Source organism: Sorghum bicolor, chromosome 6 (genome assembly GCF_000003195.3).
Source record: "Sorghum bicolor cultivar BTx623 chromosome 6, Sorghum_bicolor_NCBIv3, whole genome shotgun sequence".
Taxonomy (NCBI): domain Eukaryota; kingdom Viridiplantae; phylum Streptophyta; class Magnoliopsida; order Poales; family Poaceae; genus Sorghum; species Sorghum bicolor.
In genome coordinates this window covers 49,874,530-49,892,086 of record NC_012875.2, presented here as the reverse complement: position 1 = coordinate 49,892,086, position 17,557 = coordinate 49,874,530, and the positions used below count along the sequence as shown (strand labels likewise).

At 41.7% G+C, this 17,557-nt stretch overlaps 4 protein-coding genes across 6 annotated transcripts; 2 read left to right on the top strand and 2 right to left on the bottom strand.

The window, feature by feature from the left end:
• LOC8075887 (enhancer of rudimentary homolog) lies at positions 400 to 3,654 on the top strand. The gene is made up of 5 exons (XM_002448078.2): positions 400 to 572; positions 655 to 752; positions 1,357 to 1,450; positions 3,119 to 3,239; positions 3,345 to 3,654. Exons 2-5 carry the CDS (start codon positions 750 to 752, stop codon positions 3,436 to 3,438), a joined length of 312 nt encoding a protein of 103 aa, XP_002448123.1. The 5' UTR covers positions 400 to 572; positions 655 to 749; the 3' UTR covers positions 3,439 to 3,654.
• LOC8060209 (probable folate-biopterin transporter 2) lies at positions 4,043 to 7,336 on the bottom strand. 2 transcript variants are annotated; one of them, XM_002446697.2, is made up of 5 exons: positions 6,803 to 7,336; positions 6,460 to 6,719; positions 6,194 to 6,289; positions 5,929 to 6,099; positions 4,043 to 5,427 (listed from the first exon to the last, which is right to left on the bottom strand). In XM_002446697.2, exons 1-5 carry the CDS (start codon positions 7,155 to 7,157, stop codon positions 4,720 to 4,722), a joined length of 1,590 nt encoding a protein of 529 aa, XP_002446742.1. In that variant the 5' UTR covers positions 7,158 to 7,336; the 3' UTR covers positions 4,043 to 4,719. The 2 variants fall into 2 exon arrangements, with proteins under 2 accessions (XP_002446742.1, XP_021319390.1); XM_021463715.1 differs by having other exon boundaries at positions 6,840 to 7,336.
• Positions 10,423 to 12,612, top strand: LOC8075886 (protein CHROMOSOME TRANSMISSION FIDELITY 7). 2 transcript variants are annotated; one of them, XM_021464118.1, is made up of 6 exons: positions 10,423 to 10,640; positions 10,822 to 11,077; positions 11,149 to 11,241; positions 11,453 to 11,527; positions 11,624 to 11,976; positions 12,275 to 12,612. In XM_021464118.1, exons 1-6 carry the CDS (start codon positions 10,582 to 10,584, stop codon positions 12,411 to 12,413), a joined length of 975 nt encoding a protein of 324 aa, XP_021319793.1. In that variant the 5' UTR covers positions 10,423 to 10,581; the 3' UTR covers positions 12,414 to 12,612. The 2 variants fall into 2 exon arrangements, with proteins under 2 accessions (XP_021319793.1, XP_002448122.1); XM_002448077.2 differs by having other exon boundaries at positions 10,428 to 10,640; positions 12,278 to 12,612.
• Positions 12,715 to 16,625, bottom strand: LOC8060208 (cell division control protein 48 homolog B). Its single transcript, XM_021464117.1, has 12 exons — positions 16,277 to 16,625; positions 16,145 to 16,189; positions 15,903 to 15,958; positions 15,646 to 15,795; positions 15,475 to 15,582; positions 15,137 to 15,236; positions 14,587 to 14,871; positions 14,343 to 14,512; positions 13,957 to 14,085; positions 13,519 to 13,615; positions 13,353 to 13,430; positions 12,715 to 13,282 (listed from the first exon to the last, which is right to left on the bottom strand). Exons 1-12 carry the CDS (start codon positions 16,448 to 16,450, stop codon positions 12,968 to 12,970), a joined length of 1,707 nt encoding a protein of 568 aa, XP_021319792.1. The 5' UTR covers positions 16,451 to 16,625; the 3' UTR covers positions 12,715 to 12,967.

Below are 17,557 nucleotides of genomic sequence, written 5' to 3'. Positions count from 1 at the left end.
TTTGCCATTGTTTCTCTCACGCTAGTTCAGGCCTTGTTTAGTTCACCCAAAAACTAAGATTCAGAATCTTACGACACATGTATTAAGCATTAAATATAGATAAAAACAAAAACTAATTACACAGTTTATCTGTAAATTACGGGATGAATCTTTTGACACAAGGCCTCAGTTAAGTTTGAAGGTGCCAGCTTAATCATTTGTTAACCCAGAAACTAAGATTCAGAATCTTACGACACATGTATTAAGCATTAAATATAGATAAAAATAAAAACTAATTACACAGTTTATCTGTAAATTACGGGATGAATCTTTTGACACAAGGCCTCAGTTAAGTTTGAAGGTGCCAGCTTAATCATTTGTTAACCGTTGCTCTTCCTGCGTGGCTCGTACGCAGCCCCGCCGAGAGCAGACCCCATTTGCACCCAACCCCAGTGGGCTTCCTCTCCATCCTATTTGGCATTCGTCTGTTGTGGGGGTATCATCAGTGACTCCCCAGTGGCGTTCGTGTGTTTATTTCTCAGTACGCTGAAGCCTTTATCGTCGTTCCTGCCGCACTTTCCCCATTTCTTTGAGTAAGCGAACCATTGCCCCAGTAGTTCTGTGATTCATCAGTGCTTGGATTGCATCGGACTGATTGCAAATTTGTGCCCTTAGGGTTCGGTCGTTGGACGGTGGACTCTGCGGGGATCGCGGCGGGACGGGATCCCCAATCTCCTGCTGAGCTTCCGCGCAGAGGGCAGGCCGCAGGCATGGTATGACGATCTAACCCTGCTAAATTCCAACTGTCAGCTCCTGCAGTGGCGGAGGCGACCATACTGTTTTTTCTTGTTACCTGTCACTGCTCCAGCCGTTGCTTCCGTTGTCAGTGAGGTTTTCGCAGGAAGCGCCGCCGACACCAAACAGGCCTTGTGCTTGTGGCGGTCGTGGTGCTCGGTTTTATCACCAGTGCTGTTGTTAGATGCCGAATGCAGTTTGCTCTGCATGGGGATTTTGCTTTCTGATGTTTTGCCCCGTTGACGTTGGAGCTGGGTGGTCCTGTGGCGAACAGAACTTCCCGTATTTAGTTATTCAGTTGAGGATGTCAGTAGGTGCTGGCTGCACCGCAGAGCCTGTGATAAGTGAGAAAAAAATGACAAATGTTGTTTAGCGCTCAATAGCTTTTAACCAATGCCAGGATGATATGGTTACCTCTTCGAATACTTTATATTGTCAAAAATTGTCAGTCTCTGTAGCTTTGAACCCCTTTTCAGCATCTGCAAACTGCATCCTGTTCGTAGTGTCCTCTGCCCTGTCAGCAATGTCTACTCGGTGACTGAGAATATTTCAGGCTCCAATGCATTTCTAACGCACTTGCAGGCTGGAAGGCATACCATCATTCTCATGCAACCATCGCAGAACAGATCGACGAGGACATTTATGGACTACGATTCAGTTAACCATGCGCTGGATGGTATGTAACTTCGTTTTTTCCTTCTCTTCTCATATCCTTGCCTAAAATGCTAATGCAATTCTAGCTTTTATCATTACTTTGTTTTCTCCATATGACTGTAAATAATTATGAGGTTATCGCATAAATGTTAACCTTTCTTCACCGCAGTTCGTTTGCCATAGTAACACCACTCAATTATTTTCTGTGCTTTAAAGCATCTGCTTCACGCCTTTACTGATTTCGAGGAAGGTTGCAAGTTCTTTCCTTCATTTAGCTGTGTAAATGACACTGCTACTTTTAGGCCCTGTTTGGCACGTCGAAACAATTTGTTTCGAGTGTGGAACGGCTGCAGACGATTTACTCGTTTTGCCTACAAACGAGAAATACCCAAAACCCAGTTTTGCTGGAGAATCACTACCTGCGTTCCTACCTCCCCTTTTGAATTTACCTGTATTTGCCACTTGCATCACCACAGGATCCATCTCCTCCCACTGTCCCTAAGCACCTGAAATTGCTTGTTTTCATTGAGGGTTTTGTGTTTTGTTTCGCAAACGTGCAATAGTGCGTATTTCATTAAAGGAAAGGGAGTTTCAGAGTTACAGGATAAACACACAGATTGGTGAGTGCAGCACGGTTTGGAGGGTGAGTGCGAGGGTTTTGTGTTTTGATTGAGGGGAGCGAGGGAGGAGGCAATGGACGCTCGACTTTGCTCGATTCTAATCTAGGTATTATAGCTCCTGTACCCATGGGAGCTATAGCAGCTCTCAGCCATGGTGCATGGGAGATACCAGATGTGTGTGTGAGGATGAAGAAGACAAGAAGGTACGACTTGGGCCAAAAAAGAAAAGATAATGCCTATGTCCAGTTATGAAAAACAAGAAGAAGCTGATGAGTCCATGCCCATCAGCCGCGTGAAACATATATCAATACAAGTGGTATGCTAGCCATTTCTCATAAGACCCTCTCTTTCAAGAATCAAAATCTAGCCTACGTGTCAAATAGTCCCTCAAGGTGATTCTGAATCACTATAGAAACGTTTCTGAAGATAATCTGGATTCAAAACGTTTTTATAAGAATCTAGAACTCTACCAAACGCACACTAGTCAGTACTAATGGTGTATATGGTTTATCTACTAAACCTTTGTGATGAGCTATGGTCTATTTGCTGCTGTATCGGTGTCATGGTATGGCTTGGAAGTTGAGATTGCTATCTTCTATTTTTACTGGTTCTTAAGTTGGTGTTCTGCATATAACTGATGATCTGGCAATTGTCTGTGAAAAAGGACATTGTGTGCTATGGGCTGTTTGCTTGCATACCTGGTCTGGGTGCGTTGCCTGTACCAGGCAACTTTTCAGTCCACCAAGCAAAACACCAATATCTAATGTTTACTGTTTGTACATAATGCTAATGCTTGGGTTCAACAATTTTATTGACTTCTCTTTGAAGAATATGCAAGTCACTTCAATTTCAATGAAAGATATGTGGATTCACAGATTCAACTGACCATATGACACCGATACAGCATGCAGTAGTCAACTATATCATATTTGTCATGATATGAGAATTGTTAACTTTGCCATATTGTTCATATGACCATATTGTTATTCAGCAGTTATGTGGCTAATATTTGAGTTATTTGTTATCAGCACATGTTGTTTTTCTTACCATGTTGTTATCTGGAATGAAAGGAATCTGTGGTCTTTATGAAAGGAAAATCAGGAATATCAACCCGATGGTCGGGAATTTGACTTATGATATCAGTGACCTGTACAACTTCATCGATGGCCTGACTGACATAAGTGCACTGGTGTGAGTGCATGTTTCTCGACTGTCAAAGCTTTTAATCAGGAAGGTGGGACAACTAATCATATTCATATGACGTTCTTGAATTTACACGCTATGCTTTCCTTGCAGGTACGAAGATTCACTTCACGCTTTCCTGCCATATGACCGTCAGTGGATAAAACAGAAGCTCTTTCAGCACCTGAAGCGGCTGGCGCAACAGTAGAGCATCATCACCGTTGGTTTTGGGCAACCAAGGCGCCTGGTTACCGTCTCAGGCTTGGTTTGAAACGTCCCTGGTGTGTGTACAAGACCTCTGTCCCGTGTGTTGATGTAAAACATGTGGTGATGTTGCGGCTTCTGAAGATGAATGGTTGAACAAATGAACAGTGCAGCTTTCATGTTTGTCATCTCTCTATTATTTTTTCGGATTTCTGACGAACGGGGCATCATGACTGAGGTTAGAGGTACTAAGTGGGTTGGGATGGTCTGCCATTTGATTCTAGAAAATTTTATATATTTTTTCGAATCTAGAATTTTCACGTTCACAGAACTACAGAAGCAAATCCAAACAGGGATCAAGTTCACTGTTCACCGAGGGAGAAGCAAATCGAGCAGCTGATTGGCCTCGGTAGAGCAGCGCACGAGTCCGCGGAACGGAACGGGCGCTGTTGACTGTTGAGCGCTTCCGCCCCGCGTGGGTGGGCATAGGCCATTTGGCTTCGGCACTCGACTGCCGAATGTTACTACTCTGCTGGCGTCTACACGGTTCAAGCAGTCGGACATGTCATCAACAAAACAGACATTCAAGCTCAGATTGCAAAGCCAAGAGTTAGACTGATTCTGTGAAACGCATTACTGTAATTCCGGTTTGTTTACATTGGGGGCCAAAGGACTTGTGCTTGAAACTGAGTAATATGTGCAATGGGCTAGAGTTTGCGTAAATGTAAATGACAGGAGTGAATTCTTTAAAAGTTTCCAAGGGTTGAGACAGGGAGACCCTCTTTCAACTCTACTATTCAATATAGCAGCAGATGTTCTAAGTGTTTTGCTAAACAAGGCTGTCTGGTTTGCCTGGGTAGCTGGAGTCCCCAGCGTTTTCTTTTGTAAAACCGTGTATTCTATTGCTTTCTAAAAGCCAGATGTTTTCTCCTTTTTTTAAAAAAAAATTGAGTAAAGAATGGACTTTCTATAACAAGAAACATTGTGGTCAGTCAGTTGCTCATCTAGGGTGACAGAAGGAATTGAACTAAATTAACAACTACAGCATGTACCATGAAAGTACGGTTGAGCTCGATCAACTCCAGCAAATGACTGGTGCCCTCACCCCTGTAACAGTATCTTTTTTGAAACTATACCCCTGTAACAGTATCTCATCTGCCTTCATTATCCAATGCTTCAGTTCCCTTTGTCTTTCATGTCACAGTAAAAAAAGTCTTCCCGTCTTCAACAACAGGCTGGAAAGAACCAGTAGTAGAATCAGCATAAGGATCCTGGATTCAACGCATCATGAGACGGTCAGCCCGCTCTTGTTAACCAATGGGATCAATTCGACATCATCAGTTTCAGCATCTATCATTTTGATTTGCTCGTTATCAACTGCCACACCAGGAGAAATGCAGCCAGAATTGTCCCCAACAAGAATAGAAAACTGATTTGATCCATTTTTTGTGGTTTCTGTTGATTCATTGCCATGAAGCATCTCTGCAGGCAGGAGTGTTGAGTTCTGATCACAATCAGGCACAAGAAACAGTAGCATTAAAGGGACAAGCCTTGATGTGTTTCTAATCAAGACGATGATCCAGAGGTTACTGAACTCCATTCGGGTCACGTTCAGCATGTGCAGCAGCAGGCCACCCCACCAAGCAGACATCAGCAACCCGGCATTTTGTAGAGACATGAGTAATGCATAAAATGTTCCTTCAGTGCCGGGAGGACAAAGCTTGGAGCAAAGCACAAGTAGTGGTAGCCATTGGAGCCTACCAACCATTTGGGAAACTGCGTTATCAGCCACTGCAAAGAAGTAATCCGGCATGCCAATTTTCAGGTTTAGCCGGGTCACTAACACCAGATCAAGCATTCCTGCTAGACTTGAGAGCACTTGACCCCATAATAGCATGCTCCGAAAAGGATAGTCCTTTAGTGCGCTTTGGTATAGTAAAACTCCAATTAGTGAACCAACTGAACCAATTGAATAGATGAGACCAATATATCCCTGTACCAATGCAAATGTTCCACAAGTGATAAGTCCATTTGGCAACAAAGCATAACTGATAAAATGTAATGATGAATTTTCAAGATTATATATATAGCAAATAATGGAAAAGTATAGCCCTTTTTGTAAGCCCTTTTTGTCAAATATATAGCAAATGTTCCACAAGTGATGAGTAAAATATATTTCAGTAAATTTGGAAGCCCTTTTTTTCAAGCATGGTCATCAGAACTGAACATATATTGGTCTGGCCATAAGCAGATGATACCATAACTATTTTTCATTTACATAGAGAAATTACAAAATGTAACTTGCACAACTGGCCATTTTACTGCCTGATCATTTTACTAGATAATCAGAACAGCTTTGGATAATTAACATATGGACAAAAATGATTTGGCTGAAATGAAACCTCCCCATCGAGATTTATCAATTAATAAGGGCTTGTAATTTCAGGCTTTTAATCTATTTGATGAAATAATGATATCTAGTAAGTTTGTGTACCTCAGAAAATCCTGGTCCAACAACAGCATCCGTGTACCAATAGAACATTCCTCCTTGAATATCCAGGCTTAAATTGAGAGAAACAAAAATATATACACATGGTCTCCAGACCTCGGGGCACTTCAGTGTTCTTCCCATGGATTGTATTGCTTTGTAGAACTTCTTGTGAACCTGAATTCAGATCAACCATGAGTTACATTACTGTCCATGGGTGAATTCAACAATTCAAAAAACAGAAATGTTGCATGTTGGTTCCTTATGTGACCTGCATGTAATCAAATTCTGTACCACGGTTCTCCTTCAGCAGAATGCCAGCTAATAACACCAGTGCAGATGGGATACTCAACAGACCAAGAGCCCCCTGAATAACATGGACAAAATATATATGTCACACCATCAGGACAATTATAGTTAAGTAGTCAACAAATTAAATATGATTCAGAAGGACATTCATAGTAAAGTAGTTATCACATTGCATAGTCTGGATTGTATAAGAAACCAGAATCCACTCATCAACCAGAAATGTCATACCTGGGAGCCCATCGAGTGCACAAGCAAGCCACTTAAGGAGAATCCAAGCAACGCCCCAACAGAGGAGCTAAACCCACACAAGCTTTGCATATCAGCAGCAAGGGGCGGGTGCGTGATGCTATTCTGAGCAACCAGAGCGTCCACCGTCACGTCGGCTATTGCGGCACCCGCACTCTGCGCTATCAGCATCAGCAATGCCGGAACGATCCCCAGCTCGTGGTTTAGGGAAAGCATGAGCATAGATGACACGCCAATCACGCCTGCATTATTGCAAGACAGAGAGATATGCCGCGCTGGCTTTATCTAGCTATCCGGTAGAACCAAGAAAGATCGGATCTTTGACCTGCGAGAACGAAGTATGGGCGGCGGCGGAACCCGACCACGGGGACGACATCGGTGAGCAGGCCCCAGATGGGTTTGACGATCCACGGCGCGTCCGTGACGCCCTGGTAGAACTGGGCCGCCGAAGGCTGCACGCGCTGCACGTCCTTCCAGTAGTACGCCGCGGCGACTCCGCCGATGGCGTTGCCGACGCCCTGGCAGGCGCCGTAGACGGCGACGACCGCGAGCACGAAGCTCCAGTGCAGCTCGCGGGACAGCCGCCCCAGCCACCCGCAGGGGGACGCGACACAGCATTTGCCACGGTCATCGGCGGCTGTTTCTTGGAGTTGGAGGGGGCCGTCCTCCCGGTGCTCCATTTGAGCACCTTGTCAGGAGCGATTCCTTCTCAGGTTTTACTTGCGGATCTAGAGAGAAGCCGCTGGAATCTGCGAGCCTGCGAGCGCAACCGTTTGGTGAGAAGTGAGATGCGAAAAATTGTTACAGGCACAACTGCGCAAAAGGCGAAGTGCTACTCCACGCAAATCCGAGCTCAGAGTTGACTTCTTCACTATAGCAAAAGGCGAAGGTGTTGTTCAGTTCGCAAAAAATTTTTTGGATTTGACACCGTAGCGCTTTCGTTTTTATTTAACAAACATTGTTCAATCATAGAGTAAATAGGTTTAAAATACCATGCAGCATGTGCCGCCAGATTTGATGTGACGGAAAATTTTAAAAATTTTTGGAAACTAAACAAGGCCCAACTGGCCATTTCATAGGGAAACACGGGCCTTGTTTTAGGCCTCTTTTACTTCCAAAATATTTTGCAAAATATAAATAATACTCCCTCCGTTCCAAATTATAAATCATTCCAAGAATCCTGGAGAGTCAAAGTTTTTCAAGTTTGACCAAATTTATATAGCAAAATAATAACATTTTTTGTACCAACCAAGTATCATTAGATTCTTTGTTAGTTATATTTTCATAATGTACCTATTTTATGACATAAATCTTTATATTTCTCTCTATATTTTTGGTCAAACTTAAAAATGCTTTAACTCTCCAAGATTCTTGGAATGACTTATAATTTAGAACGGAGGGAGTACTAAATTCATTTATATTTGACAAATATTATCCAATCATGGACTAACTAGGCTTAAAAGATTCGTCTCGTCAATTCCGACCAAACTGTGTAATTAGTTTTTTTTCGTCTATATTTAATACTTCATGTATACGTCTAAAGATTCGATGCGACGGAGAATTAAAAAATTTTGCAAAATTTTTTGGGAACTAAACAAGTAGTTATAATTTTTTTACAAAATAGACACTATAACACTTTTATTTATATTTAACAAATATTGTTTAATTACGGACTAACTAGTCTCAAAAGATTCGTCTAGTAAATTATACAAATTATGTAATTAGTTATTTTTTAATTTATATTTAATGTTCCATACATGTGCCGTAAAATTCGATATGATGAAGAATCTAAAAATTTTTGTAAAATTTGTGAGCAACTAAACAAGGCCCCGGTTAATTTTTAGGACGGCTCAACCTGACAATGGTTTGTGCTAAACCCGATTTTTTGGTTTTGTTTTACTTTTGGACTGTATGGTTTGAATTGAAATAGGCTGAGAAGGCTGTTGGGCTAGTTTGGTTTGTGCCCTATTAAAGTGGGTTGATCTGGTTTGGCTGTGAATAATAGAGTTTACAATGATTTTTTATTCTATCTATTTATTTTTTTGCTTTTGTTTATGGCTAAATATAAACAATAGCATAAGGTGCCGGTGAAATGGCGGGTTGAAAATGTATTTCAATTGGTCGAGCGCATAAGTGGTATGGTTTGGTGTGGATGATTGAAGTCATGGTCTAATTTGGTTTAGATTTAACTTTCACATATACATGTTTTGGATTGGTGTGGGTTTGGTTTGGATCTCGGCCCACTGTGAGGGTTAAGGACGGCATCGAAGTGGGAATTTTTAGGCCTTGTTTACTTTCACTCTAAAACCCAAAATTTTTCAAGATTTTCCATTACATCAAATCTTTAGACGTATACATTAAATATAGATAAAAATAAAAACTAATTACACAGTTTAGTCAAAATTTACGAGACGAATCTTTTGAGTCTAATTAGTATATTATTAGACAATAATTACCATAAACCAATAAAAATGCTATAATGTGGCGAATTTTTTTCTTCACCAACTAAACACGGCCTAGGACGGCAGATACAAGAACCCGCGGATACGAGGAACACGGGGGGCGCGTTCAGGAATTGACATTTACCCACAAGGCCTTGTTTAGTTCTAAATTTTTTATAAAATGGATATTGTAGTACTTTTATTTATATTTGACAAATATTGTCTAATTATAGACTAACTAAGCTCAAAAGATTCGTCTCGTAAATTACAGGTAAACTGTGTAATTAGTTATTTCTTTTATCTATATTTAATGCTCCATGCATGTGACACAATATTCGATGTGACGAAGAATCTTTCAGATGCACTTGATATGCAATTAAAATGGGATCTTGTGGTACATGTATGAAGCATTAAATATAGATAAAAATAACTAATTGCACAGTTTACCTATTAATCGCGAGACGAATCTTTTAAGCCTAGTTAGTCTATGATTAGACAATGTTTGTCAAATACAAACGAAAGTGCTACGGTGTTAAAATTTTAAAAAAAATTAGATCTAAACAAATTGAACCATTGAGGCCTTGTTTAGTTTTTAAAAAATTTATAGATTCCTCGTCGCATTGAATCTTACGACACATGCATAAAACATTAAATATAGGCAAAAAATAAATAATTATATAGTTTACATGTAATTTGCGAGACGAATCTTTTGAGCCTAGTTAATCTATGATTGATCAATAATTATCAAATACAAACAAAACTGCTACAGTACCCAAAACAAAAAAACTTACCAAGGCCTTGTTTAGTTTCCAAAAATTTTGCAAAATATGAATAGTACCACTTTCGTTTGTATTTGACAAATATTATCCAATCATATACTAACTAGACTTAAAAGATTCGTCTCGTCAATTCCGACCAAACTGTGCAATTAGTTTTAATTTTCGTCGATATTTAATACTTTATAAATGCGTTTAAAGATTTGATGTGACGGAGAATCTGAAAAATTTTGCAAATTTTTTTGGGAACTAAACAAGGCCCAAGTGAACAAGGCCTATTGCTACAAACACCATTTGATTTTAGCATTGTTTAGTTTCTTCAAAATTTTCCATCATATCGAATCTCTAGACGCATATATGAAGTATTAAATATAAAAAATAACTAATTGCAACTGTAATTTGTGAGATGAATCTTTTGAATCTAATTAATTTATAATTGAATAATAATTATCAGATACAAACAAAAATGCTACATTAGTTAAAACCAAAAATTTTCAACAACCAAACAAAGCGTTGCACGTAGACCTAGACACCTAGTACTCGGTAATGGGAAGTGCTACGTAAAAAACAATTTTTTTTTTCTGTTTTCTTTTTACTCCTCACTTCCTCAGTGAGACTCGAGAGTTTGGGCGGTAGTTTTGGCGCCGAATCTCGCCTCTACTTTTGAGGAACCCGCGCGACGGCCTTCGCAATTCCTGCCCGTCCGATCCGCCCCGCCCTCAACCTCACTACAACGTCTGCACCGTCGATCCCCGCTTCGTCCCCCAAACAAATCCGAAGCGCCGCCTCCTTCTGACTGTCGTCGCCTCTTGCGCATTTCCCCACGCCGGCAGCAACGGCAAACGGGAGAAGGAAGAGGAGAACACGTGGGAAGGCGAAGCGAGGCGATGCAGCCCAAGATCAGCGCGTTCTTCAAGCGGCAGGAAGCGGACCCAGATCCGAACAGGTTCTTCTCCTTACCCCTCTTCGTACTGATGAAAGAACACAAATCTCGCCGGCTTTGAATCTTTTTTGCTCAATTGCTGTGGCGCCTGATGAAAGAACACAAGAAGCGGATTCGTTAGCATCTGTTCTTGTGGGGATGAAGCAGTTTGTGATTTCCTTCTCATTTGTGCGGATTGGCGCAGTGGCGACGGTGAGGGGAACGGGCATGGAAGCGACATCGCGGCGACGGAGGCGAAACGGAAGGCCAAGGGCTGCAGGCGCGACGAGCTCGTCAGCAAGAAGAGGAACTACGCGCAGTTCCATCTGGAGCTGGGGCAGCCTGATTTCCTACACCACACGTGCTCCGTCTGCGGCATGATGTACGCCCGAGGGAACGACGAGGACGAGAAGGTTCACAGGGCCTACCACAAGAACTACTCAGAGGGGGTCCCTTTCAAGGTCTAGGCGTTCTATGCGTTGTGCTCTTAGTTTTTCTGTGTGGAGCGTTTAGTTAAACCGATGAGTTGCAGGGCTGGAAAAATGAGACAGTGATGGCGAGGTCCGAGGGTGGTGATCGCGTTATTCTTGCAACTGATGAGAACTCTTGTGTGTGGAAAAGTAAGGTACAACTCTGCCCAACTCAATTCCTTATGCTAAAATTAAAATTTTAGTGCCCTGACTTCTGAACAAATGCAGACTGTAAAGCAGTATTCTTTAACTGTTATATGTTTGTGTTTTTGCTAACTGCTTGTAAATGTTGCCATCCTCTCAAATATGAATGCAAGTGGTGTCTATGCAAGTTATCAGTTATGTGATGTCAAACAAATATTGCAGGTCAGAGAGGTGATCACAGTGGTGGAGAAGGAGCTGGGATTTGGTGAAGGGAAACTTCTGCATAAGCTTTGCAAGGTAGTAATTGCATAATCTTAGTTCAATAGTATGTAGCAATCTATGAAGTACATTTGTCTTGCATGGTAATAAACAAGAATAATCTTTATTGTATAGGTGTATCTATACATATCTGGACAAAGGATCGTGGGGTGCCTTGTCACTGAACCAATAAAAGCAGCACATAGAGTCATCCCAAGATCCACGGAAGAAAGCCATAGCAGTTTGCCAGTTAATAGTAATGAGCCAGGAAAAAATGGTCATACATTAGAGTTTGGCGAAATTAGTTTCAAGAGGGAAATCATAAGGCGTCACAATCATTCAATCAAGAACAAAGAAGAGTGCCAGGACCCTGGTGCCATAATTTGTGAAACAGAAGCTGTTCCTGCACTTTGTGGATTTCGAGCCATCTGGGTGGTACCATCACGCAGAAGAAAACGAATTGCCTCAAAACTAATGGATGTTGCAAGGTAAGATGATTTTTTGTTTCACATGCTGTATTTGTTCCATAAATTTCATCAATTTACAAGTCAACACTTCTTTAATGTTTGCCATACCCCTCGCATCAACAACTCAGATCATTTTCAAGCGTGCAGTATTCTGCCTAGCAACAAGATATTAAGTTTTTTTTAATCAAATTGTATATAATGTATTGTTAAGCTATTCGTAACTGATGACACTGTAATTTATTTTTTTTGTGCCTTTTTGGCAAGCAATTTCCATAGACTGAGCTCCTCTCTTTATATTGACACTTCCATTCATCTCAAGCAGGAAAACCTTCTGCGAAGGCAGGACTTTGGGGATTTCACAGTTTGCTTTCACTCCCCCGACCTCCTCTGGCAAGGGGCTAGCATGCCGTTACTGCAAGACCAGCTCATTCTTAGTCTATAAAGACGGACCTGTGTAACAGATGTACTCTAAGAAGACCCTCTCTGAAACTCCTCTTCCCCGTGTAAAATACTCTGCTTGTTGTTGGAGCATTGGATAAATGATATAAGCAATTAGATCTACTTGTATTCAGGTATACTAGAGGTTGGCGATGTCTTTGTAGCAATGTAGTTTTCCTCTTTAAGTAATAATAGCTGCCTTGTGATCTTCATTAATAACTTTTCATGATCTCACCTGCTCCGTCGCAGCAATGCTGCTGCACAGCATAGAACTAAGAGGGTGCATGTACAAGATGGATGTTTGCGCCACAAAATGACAGATTGCAGCAGCAAAATGATATAATACATCAATAAATGAACCATGTATCATTTATAGCTGATACAGACTGTTTCTGAGGAAAAGAAAAGGAACTCCTGGAATTTTTCATTGAAACCACAATTGCATATTTGCATTCCTTGCCGATGCTAAGGATCTAGCAGTCTTGTACAATAGGGAAAACTGCTTAATGTCTCCCTGCTGCTCAAGATAAGCATTCTAGCTATTCTTGTGCAACAAAGAAAAAGAGAGAATATCTTAATGTTTCCTACTTGATGGATCATTTATAGCTGCCTTTGAGTACTCGTCAACTAATGCTTTTGTAAGAGAGGGGTTCAATGAACTTCGTGCGGCTTGGAAGTGGGTATTACATATCGAACTTGCTGAGATATCTTCCCTCAGAGCTGCCATTCCAGCTTCCCGGCAAAGGCCTTCAAGATCAGCACCGGTGAACAACTCAGTACACTCTGCAATCTTCCATAGATCTACATCCTCTCCCAATTTCATTTTCTGTGTATGGATGCGTAGTATCTCATATCGCCCTTCCACATCTGGTGGCGGGACATACAGCACCTGCAAATCAATTGGAAATTATGGTCAGTGCCTATATGTCCACATCTCAATGACAGGAGCATTGAAAGACCTTATCAAAACGTCCTGGGCGCAGAAGAGCAGCATCAATTGCATTTGGGCGATTTGTAGCACCCAATACGAGAATTCCCTAAAAAGAAAAGAATGACCTTCTAGTGAACATACATATAGAATAATCAGTAGAATCACACAGAAAGCTATCAGCAGGCTAACAGTACCGTAGCCAGTTCTAAACCATCCATTTCGGTCAATAAAGTTGACAAAAGTCTTTCTCCAACAGTGGCATTGCCACTAGAATTCCCACCAGAGCCAGTTCTGCAAGATCATACAGGTGCCAACATAAACTATTTGTAGTAAAATCCACTCATGGTAATCTGAAGCTAAAAGTAAAGATTTACAAGTGCAAAACTGAACTCAATATAAACTGATTCTACTGTCATAAAAAGAACACTCAAGTTACCGTTTTCAACAAGAATTTGCTTGCACACACTGTTCAATTCTCCACATTATGTGTACCATGTTAAATACAATTTCTTTTTCCATTTTAACAGTAAAAGAATGGATAGTAAATTCCTATCCATTCTTGCCAGTTATGACAGATTGACAGTTATATCAGATCATGTTTATTATATTGTGCATCACATATCAGTGCATACCTCTTGGGGGCAATGGCATCAGCCTCGTCAAAAAATATAATGCTTGGAGAAGCAAGACGTGCTTTCTGAAATGTTCTACGTAACAGAGCTTCACCTTCTCCAACATACTTGGAATATAAATCTGCACCACTGTTATAAGAATTTATGTGAAAACCTACCCAGTGTTGAGCAGAGTATCTTTATCTGAAGGTGTTTTAGTTTATTATTTTATATATTTTAAGCTTTTGCTGAGTAATGGATACCAGATATTATCATATTAACTCAACTGGCAGATCAGTAAATTATGCAAATATGTTTTAAATACTGTGGAATAGAAGTTCTATGTTCTTCGCACAACGGAAGTAAGCTGTTATTTTCTCAACATATAACATTGTTTACTGATGAACCTCAAAGAAAAGAAAGAAGCTCGGGAAGCATGCGCTGCAGCCTTGGCAAGGGTAGTCTTTGAGCACCCTGGCGGACCATGCAAAAGCACCCCCCGGACTGGTGGTATTCCAAGTCTAGAAAATGCATCAGCATGCTTGATGGGCCACTCAACAGCTTTCTGAAGCTCTTTCTGAAGCACAGGAACAACCACCATCAAAACAGTTTTTTTTTGCCAGAAGGGAGACAAAACAAGAAATGCCTAACCTTTAGATCTTTCAAGCCTCCTATATCATCCCATGAAACAGTTGAAATTTCTTTGGTTATCCCTCTTGTTATGCTTGGTCCCACCATAGATCTAGCAGACTCCCAGTCCTCCATATGTAGTTTAAGTACTCTGTCACCCTCAGATATGTTTAACATTCTATGATATGCAAGCTTGGCAGCTTCTCGACATAATGCTTCTAAATCAGCTCCAACATAGCCATTGCAGAATGCAGCAACGGTTTGAAGATCGACCTTTTCATCCATATGTAGGTTTTTGGCATAAAGCTGAAGAAGATAAAGACCTATGACATTAGGTGTATGTAAAAGAAATCAAGAGCATGAATTCAAGATTTCACAAAACACAAAATTTGATCTGATGTCTTAAAACCTTTTTAGATTCAATACATATACAATGATGTGGACAAAAACATAAAATTACATTTGTCATTTGTCAACAGCAATTTCCTAAGCCAGATACCTAAATTGTAACAGTACTCATAAGAAAACCACTGTATACCAACAGATTTATGAAAATGACATCAAATGCTACCTTTAGAATTTGCAGCCGCTCTTCAACTGTAGGAACAGAAACCTCTACTTCTGAGTCAAAACGTCCTGCTCTTCTCAATGCTGGATCAATGGCATCTACCCTAATGAGGTAACAAGCTGTGTTTCAGTTCAACGAGAAAGACCATATCCAGCACCATGCTTAAAAGGCTATTTTAAGAAAACTTTGTAAAATGTGTGCAATTAATTCAACATAATGGCATTCCATGGTATCTGTGTATAGATTGTAAATCATGTCCCAGCAGGATTCTTAAACATGGAACAAACCTTGAGTTATAGCAACAATGGTATTTCAAAATCAAAAGTGTGGCATGCCCAGACCTGTTAGTCGATGCAACAACAACTATGTGAGGAAGCATCTTTGACGATTTCTTGTTTCCATCCATCAGAGTAAGAAGTTGGCCAACAATGCGGGACTCATTCTCTCTCCTGTGGAAGCACATTAAGATCTCATTTATAAAGACACAAAGAAGAGAGATATGCAAAACTTGCCTAGCATTGCGCCGTGGACATATGGCATCAAGTTCGTCGATGAATATCACAGCTGGTTTACCCCGCGAAGCCTGAGAATATGCTTCAGAAAAAGCTTCACGCAGGAACTTTTCTCCCTCTCCCACATGGGCTTTGTGTACAGAATAAGGACTGTCAAGGTGGCCAGAAGCAATATATTTCAAATCGTGTAAAAAAAATACAGTGTACAATTGTACATGTCAGCACTAAACAGAAACAGTTCAAAATAAATTCAGTACTTGATCATTATCAGGTGTGCGTTGCATTCTCGAACAATAGCTCGAACCAGGCTTGTCTGTCAAAAATAACAATCACCATACTGTTTAGGTCTTCCATATTTCAATACTGACAAGTTAAATAAATATCAAACTCCACCCAAAAAATTACAATCCAAGCACTTCAAGGTGATTTGTGATAGAGTTCTTTTTAGATGATGGAAAATAGAGCTGAGAGTTAAGGCGAGGAATTGAAAACTCAGTACCTTTCCGGTGCCAGGGGGGCCGTGGAGCAGCAATCCTCTGGGCCACTGAAGAAAGCAAAGCTGAATGATTAACCCGAAGGTGTAGCAGACAATGGCGAAGTCTGATGGGGGCAAGAGGCGGGAGCACATTACCTTGAGTCCGAGCAGCCGGGACTCGCGGGCGTAGAGGAATGGATAAGCCACGAGCTCCCGAAGGGCCTCCAGTGCCCTACGGTTGCCCGCGACAGCCTCCTCCGCCCGCCACCCGTCGGCCGACTTTCCGCCGCTTACCCAACCGCCGTCGTCGCTGACGCTCGCCGTGCTCATCACTTCACCTCTACGGCCCAAAACAATCGTTGCTCGCTCCTCCACGGCCGGTTTCCTCTCGAGCGCTGCCCCAGGACAGCGTCCTCGCTCCGATGACTTCCGCCGGCGGGAGGACCGGGAGCCCGGAGGCCGGAGTACAAGACGTAAAGGAATTTTAGCTCGCTTGAAAACGAACCCTAAACATTTTCCTTCTCAGCCCAACAGATGCCCAATTCCACCAGGCCGCCAGTTGGGCCTAACCGAAGCTTATTCACCAGCCCGTCTGAGTGAAGTTTAGCGCACAAATTCACCTTTGCTGTGCCGGCGGCAGCAGTGCGCTGCCCCTGCCCGATGTGCTGTGCTGGCCGACTACCCTCGCCCCTCGGGCCTCAGCGCTAGCCGGACCACCACCTGCGCAGCACCGGCGGAGTGTGAAAGTGTGAAACAAATTTTAGGTTGGGCAAAATGACAAGCTATCACTCGGTCTTCCTTTGCTCTCCCGTACATAGAAGAATGTAATTCTCATATTTAGAGGAGTGAAACAGTTTTGATTTTGACTAAAACTATATAAAAATATACTAACACTCATAACACAAAATAAGTATCATTATATTAGTTATAAAACATATTTTTATAATTTATTTCGAAACATAAATGCTTAAACTATTTGGTATAAACTCAGTCTTGAACTAGTTTGACAGACACATTTTTCATAATTACATTTTTGACGCGCACAAATTCACCTTTGTTGTTCCTTCTTGTTCTTCGTTGAGGATCGAAGAACACCCTATTACCTGTAGCAAGACGAGTGGGAAAGCTTGCAGAACAACAACAAGATGAAAAGCCACAACTACTTCATGCTCTTGACCTCACTATCACGCTCTCACGCATGCACCCCAGGCCAGCCAGGTTGTTGACCATCGGCCGCTCTAGCGTCTCACAGCCAGACCATCGGCCGCTCTAGCGTCTTCATCACTGGCCGGGCGTGAGAGCGTGATAGTGAGGTCAAGAGCATGAAGTAGTCCTTGAGTTCTGAGTTCTGAGTTCTGACTTCTAAATTTCAGTTGCAACAAGGGCGCCGGAGCCTAGTTTCACCTCCACTAGGCTCCGCCCTCGCTGCACAGCCCG

Bases quoted from the DNA above. Each gene is read 5' to 3' on its own strand.
- LOC8060208 (XM_021464117.1), bottom strand. From the start codon at position 16,450: ATGAGCACGGCGAGCGTCAGCGACGACGGCGGTTGGGTAAGCGGCGGA. The intron at 15,796-15,902 runs GTACTGAATTTA...CCACCTTGACAG, and splicing joins GCACACCTGATAATGATCAA to TCCTTATTCTGTACACAAAG. The intron at 14,086-14,342 runs GTTCATCAGTAA...TTCTTATAACAG, and splicing joins GCTTCTTTCTTTTCTTTGAG to TGGTGCAGATTTATATTCCA.
- LOC8060209 (XM_002446697.2), bottom strand. From the start codon at position 7,157: ATGGAGCACCGGGAGGACGGCCCCCTCCAACTCCAAGAAACAGCCGCC. The intron at 6,290-6,459 runs GTATGACATTTC...CATGTTATTCAG, and splicing joins TGCACTCGATGGGCTCCCAG to GGGGCTCTTGGTCTGTTGAG. The intron at 5,428-5,928 runs GTACACAAACTT...GCATTGGTACAG, and splicing joins TTGGACCAGGATTTTCTGAG to GGATATATTGGTCTCATCTA.
- LOC8075886 (XM_021464118.1), top strand. From the start codon at position 10,582: ATGCAGCCCAAGATCAGCGCGTTCTTCAAGCGGCAGGAAGCGGACCCA. The intron at 10,641-10,821 runs GTTCTTCTCCTT...GGATTGGCGCAG, and splicing joins GCGGACCCAGATCCGAACAG to TGGCGACGGTGAGGGGAACG. The intron at 11,078-11,148 runs GTCTAGGCGTTC...GATGAGTTGCAG, and splicing joins CAGAGGGGGTCCCTTTCAAG to GGCTGGAAAAATGAGACAGT.
- LOC8075887 (XM_002448078.2), top strand. The intron at 1,451-3,118 runs GTATGTAACTTC...CTGGAATGAAAG, and splicing joins AGTTAACCATGCGCTGGATG to GAATCTGTGGTCTTTATGAA. The intron at 3,240-3,344 runs GTGAGTGCATGT...CTTTCCTTGCAG, and splicing joins ACTGACATAAGTGCACTGGT to GTACGAAGATTCACTTCACG.